The sequence below is a fragment of the Heteronotia binoei genome, chromosome 5 (genome assembly GCF_032191835.1).
Source record: "Heteronotia binoei isolate CCM8104 ecotype False Entrance Well chromosome 5, APGP_CSIRO_Hbin_v1, whole genome shotgun sequence".
NCBI lineage: Eukaryota > Metazoa > Chordata > Lepidosauria > Squamata > Gekkonidae > Heteronotia > Heteronotia binoei.
In genome coordinates this window covers 149,680,679-149,686,004 of record NC_083227.1, presented here as the reverse complement: position 1 = coordinate 149,686,004, position 5,326 = coordinate 149,680,679, and the positions used below count along the sequence as shown (strand labels likewise).

The window sequence follows — 5,326 nt, the reverse complement described above, 5'->3', positions numbered from 1 at the left end:
TCCCATGGCAGTAGTCATTTGTTCAGTACTTGTGCAGGGACCTTTCATTGGAAACCTGTTTGTAATCCATGCCCGATCATGAACATATGAAGCTGCCTTACACTGAATCAGACCCTCGGTCCATCAAAGTCAGTATTGTCTACTCAGACTGGCAACGGCTCTCTAGGGTCTCAAGCTGAGGTTTGTCATACCTATTTGCCTGGACCCTTTTTTGGAGATGCTGGGGATTGAACCTGGGACCTTCTGCTTCCCAAGCAGATGCTCTACCACTGAGCCACCGTCCCTCCCCTAATGGCACAGGCCTTTTCATTTCAGGGCTATGTCATTATCTGACTATTTCATTTCAGGGCTATGTCATTATCTGACTACAGGCACCTCTCTCCTCCACAAAGCAGGCTGTTAACAAGCCGATGTTCCTTCTTGTGTGCTATAGCTGGCAAGCTTTCTGGACTGCAATTTTTATCAGCATCAATTTTTATCAGCATCAAAAGAAAACTCTTTAAGGAATATGTTTTTAATAGAAATGTCATAATTTATTTCGTTTGTATAAAAAGGCATAATAAACCCCCCCAGGTCTTCCATCATAAGAAGAAATATATTATTTCACATCATAAATAAATCAGCAAACATACCACCCTTGGCAACCAAAGCCACAAACGCTCCTTTGTGCTTTCAATGTCAGTGCTTAGGAAACAGTTTAAGATGTATTTACAGGGTTACAGTACCCAAAAAATGCTGAGGTATTTGGTTTTTCTTTTTTGAAAAGAAAAATGAAATTTGAGACTTTTAAAGGCAACACACACGTGCACACACAATGCAATTATACGATAAAATAAATAAATACCGGGTCTTCTTTATACAAGGGGGCAGTGTCACTGTTAGCCTAGTAAACCCAGGAACGAGAATACTGTAAGGTTTGCTATCAAAGCACGGACTGACGGACACAGGGAGACAGGACAATGTTAAGAGGAATAGTTCAGGAGTAGAAAGCAATGTCCACTATGCTTTGTCTCCTTTGTAGGCATCCAAATGTTGGTCAAACATACATCTTAGCAAAATCTAGCAGAAAATAACCTTGTTTTCTGGAGTCAGATTATGCTGCTCTGTGCTGATGACTCTGTACTTCTTTGCAACTGCAAGGAGAGGAAACCTATGCGAGCGAGCGTTATTGCACTTTTGAGATAACAGCCAGAGTATCAAGTCTTTGTGTCGAGAGTCCGTTTGCACCTGCTTTTCAGCAGCTTGGAGAAGTGGTGATAGGGCTCTGAAGGTAGCCTAGTGCATTGGCAGAAGGATGGACGGGGATGGAGACTGGAAAGTTGAAAACCGTCGTTGTTGGTGCACCTCTGTCCAATGCAGCCATGGCAGGGCTTCCAGCCTCCGCTGAGCAATTTGGAGCAAGGACCTGGGACTCAAACTGCAGCAACTGTCCCATGAAGCTGAAGTTGGGAGAGATGATGCTTCTCCTCTGCTTGACAAACTCAAAGGCTTCGTCCAGTTTGACTCGATTGGTCCTCATAAGGTAAGCGAGGCAAATGGTTGCTGAGCGGGAGATGCCAGCTTGACAGTGAACAAATACTCGCCCACCATCGTTTTTAACAGAGTCTGCAAATGAGGAAAAGCATCCATGTTAGCACTCCTGCAAATGTTTTTTCACTCTGATCTTCAAGGTTACCCTTCCTAAGAATCTACAGTGTTATGCTACTTTGCTGGGAATGGAGCTTGAAACATGAAGGAGAACTGCAAACCAGCGTGTACATGCACTCAATTTTGACCTGAGCATTTTTATAATCTCTTCCCACTGGCTGCTAATTCTTGTTTGAAAAAATGGCATTCAAAAATGCTGTCAACAGGAGACTGGTTAAATTACTACCTGATGTGGTTATCTGACTTATATAAACCCATGGACATTCTCAGCATTTGACAAAATCATATTGCTATGTAGCTAGCTCATGCTCCCACAGAGCTATGGATTTATTTCAGGCCGTGCTATTTTAATCCCTGAAGATATAATATCCTGCATCTCAATTTTAAAGGGGATTGAGACTTCAGCTAAGATGCTGACTTCCAGCGATAATATAAGCTCATTACTGTGACCTGTAGGCTGCAGAGAGAAAACTCATTTACCTATGAAGGCAATGGCTTCATTAAACCAGCAACTGATGTCAGCCTTGTGGTTATCTTCTACAGGGATGCGTTTGTACTGGTAGTGCCCCTCAAAATGGTTCGGGCAGTTAGCCGAGACGTTGATTAAGGCCGTGATCCCCAAAGCATCCAGCATATCTTTCCTGGAAGCATGGTAGGCACTGCCCAAGTACAGGAAAGGTAGGATTTCCACTGGACCACCCTAAAATAGAGAAGAGAGAAACACACGATCCGTTAATCCTGCTTCAAAAATAGCTTCCCCGCCCCTGTCTGTCACATCCAACACTTGTTTCGTTTTAATACATCGTATCGGTCCAAATGGAATAACAGCTGTGGGTGCCTTCCTTTCAGACCCCCGATTTGCAAGCCAAACTGCTGAAAAAAGGAGCATTCTTGTTCAGACTCACTGACGCTTACCTGATCGTACAGAGGAGTCCCGCAGGAGCTGCAGTTTGAATCTGCGCTGCCAGGTACATTGTTCGTGCTGAGGGGCAGAGTCAGGCCCTTCGGAGCCAACGGCTTTGTGCACAACTCAGGGTACGCAGACATTAAGGCTTCGTATCCTCCTGTAAGAGAATTGGATAAACAAAAGAGATGGGATGGTTAGTTAGCTCTTTTCAGAAAGGGCCGTTTGAGGCACTGAGGGGAGGGGGGGGCCACATGTATACAAAACTCCCTTTAGTCACAGTCATCCTTAACGCACCCCGCTGATTGCACCGCCCCCTGTGTCTTTACAAGGTTTAATTAGGAGCAGAAACCTTTTTAAAAGAACGATCCCTTGGGGATTTCCCCCCTGAAGCCTCTCTTTGGCAACCACTTCCCCGGGGGGGCCTTTGCTGTAGGGCGTTGCGTCCCCGGGCGACTGATTCCCGGGGAAGGCGATCTCCTGCAAGGTCAAGCGGCTCACCTTTGAGGAAGCAGATGCGGGCGTGGCGGGCTTCCCTGCAGAGGGTGTTCAGGGCCAGCATGAGGGTGCTGTCACCCTTGGGCGCCTCCAGGTCGGCGCTGCGCTCGTCCAGCAACACCACGGCGTGGTAAAGCCCCTGCTGCAGGCGGGCGCGCACTTCCTCGTTGGGCAGGATGTGCTCCAGGCCCATGGTCCCCTTGGCCCTCCGCCGGATGATGGTGCTCAAGCGGACGTTGTGGGAGCCGCCGACGTGCGAGGAGTTGAAGGAGAAGAAGGAGCGGCAGTCCAGGAGCAGGCACTGCAAGGCCCTGTCCTTCAGCAGACCCCGCAGCGTCTCGCAATCCAGGGCGCACACTTGCATGTTGACCATAATAGCTGGCAAGTGGGCAGGCAGCGCGAAAGGCGAGCGATCGCCTCCGGGAGCTGAGCGGGACGATCCGAGCCCCCTTTTGTCTTGGGGATGAGAAGCGGCTTCCTTCCCCGGGCGCTTCTTTGTTCTTGCTGGAAGGGTCGCTATCTTGGAGCTTTTCAAAACCAAAAGCGGCGCGGATTGCAAACCAAATCTCTTTTTTCGCTGGGTTTTGGGGTGGTTTTTTTTTTAATTATTATTATTTTTTTCCCAGTATCCCAAATGGTCGGGGGAGATGGAGTCGGTGCCGCTTGACTGGCTTTTGCGCGTCTCGTTTGTTGGCAGCCTCGCCTCTCTCCTTGCGCGGCTGGTGCAGTTTGCTTGCTCGCCGGACTCAGCGCCTCGCCTTATATAGCTTAGCCGGAGTTTGCCGCTTCGACTTTTTTTTTCTTGTGAATGGAACTGGGTCACGTGCTTGCTTTTCGTGGAAGACGTCACCGGGCGCGGAGCCAGACCGGCGACACTCCCCAGCCCCAGAGCGCTCACGTCATCCACCAGGCTGAACAGCAAAGTCGATTCGAATGCTCGCATACACAAAAGCCTCCCGCCTTCGCCCTTGCAGGAAATCGACTGATGCAACCCTGCGCTCTTCTCCTCCTTTCTCGTTCTTTCTTCTCCTCTCTAGTTCTGCTGCCTGCCTTTTCAGGCCAGGGGGTGGTTAAAGGGTACACGATGTAGAATCAAAAGCCAGAAACGCTGTCACGTACAGAAGCCCGATTGATTCTTATAATTTACTAACGCCACCAGTCAGTATTGAGATTTAATTTTATATCTATTGTATATATGACCTCTGTGCTCTTTATAGCCCTCTGCTGGTTGGAATTAAATCGTCACGAACGGTGTATAAAACAACCCTGAAGGTTTGCATGCGCCTAGCTTCTAGTCTTTCTCTTTGGTTTATGTGGAAGGCGAAAAAGGAGGATTTGTTAGTGGTATATGATATGCAAAATAAATATGGCATTCACGTAGTAACTGCCTAGTATATAAATAACGGAAGATGTAATAAGCACACCATTTACCTTTTCATCATGGTTTTAAGACCAAGACCAATTACGCACTAGACCTTTACTCCTGGTTTAGCCCTGTCCCTAAACTGACATTCTACGCTAAAATCATAGGGTCATGGAGTTGATTTATCTGATTCTATTATTCTAGTGTAGGGTCATAGAGTTGATGTATATGATTCTATTATTCTAGCGTAGAATGTTAGTTTGGGGACAAGGCTAAACCAGGATTAAAGGTCTAGTGCGAAACTGGTCCAATTGATAGCACTCTCTGGATCACACAAGCTGGGAGCCAAGTGCGAACAGCCAGACAAAGAAAGCAAGAGAGGGTGTGAACTTATATCTCCTTTTCCCCCTATATGTTGTGAACTTATATCTCCTTTTCCCCCTATATGTTGTATTACAGGAGTGCCTTTGTTGGATTTGTTAAATTTAATAGATATTTTAACTAAAGGATTTATAATATAAAATACTATAATACTGATGACATATGGAGATTTATAACAGAGAATATTATAATGTTGATGATACGTAGTCTAGAGATAATAATAATTGACGATGTATGTATTTTAAGAAAATACTGTTGACGCTGACTTGTATTTTTTGAAAGTATTTTTTATATAGAAAAAGAATAACATGTATTTTCATTTTCTATCCCCCTTTATCCCCTATTCCCAATTTTCTGAAACCAATAAAACTTTTTAAAATGAAAAAGAACGCAAGAGACATTCAGTGACTTTTCTAAAAGTGAGGAATTCCTTTCCCAGGGATGACCATTGGAGTCTTAACCAAACAATTTACTGGCAGAATTGTTGTAAGGCGTTTTTCTTTGGACTTGGCTGATGATGGTTGCAGTTAAGC

The 5,326-nt window shown here is 45.7% G+C and overlaps 1 protein-coding gene across 1 annotated transcript; it reads right to left on the bottom strand.

The window, feature by feature from the left end:
* Positions 1-511: 511 nt before the first annotated feature.
* DUSP1 (dual specificity phosphatase 1) lies at positions 512-4,273 on the bottom strand. The gene is made up of 4 exons (XM_060240582.1): positions 3,053-4,273; positions 2,563-2,711; positions 2,128-2,347; positions 512-1,605 (listed from the first exon to the last, which is right to left on the bottom strand). Exons 1-4 carry the CDS (start codon positions 3,420-3,422, stop codon positions 1,235-1,237), a joined length of 1,110 nt encoding a protein of 369 aa, XP_060096565.1. The 5' UTR covers positions 3,423-4,273; the 3' UTR covers positions 512-1,234.
* Between the last annotated feature and the right edge of the window lie 1,053 nt (positions 4,274-5,326).

Coding starts and splice junctions, on each gene's coding strand:
- DUSP1 (XM_060240582.1), bottom strand. CDS start 3,422: ATGGTCAACATGCAAGTGTGCGCCCTGGATTGCGAGACGCTGCGGGGT. Junction 2,348..2,562: donor GGACTCCTCTGTACGATCAG/GTAAGCGTCAGT, acceptor TCTCTATTTTAG/GGTGGTCCAGTGGAAATCCT. Junction 1,606..2,127: donor TGAAGCCATTGCCTTCATAG/GTAAATGAGTTT, acceptor CCTCATTTGCAG/ACTCTGTTAAAAACGATGGT.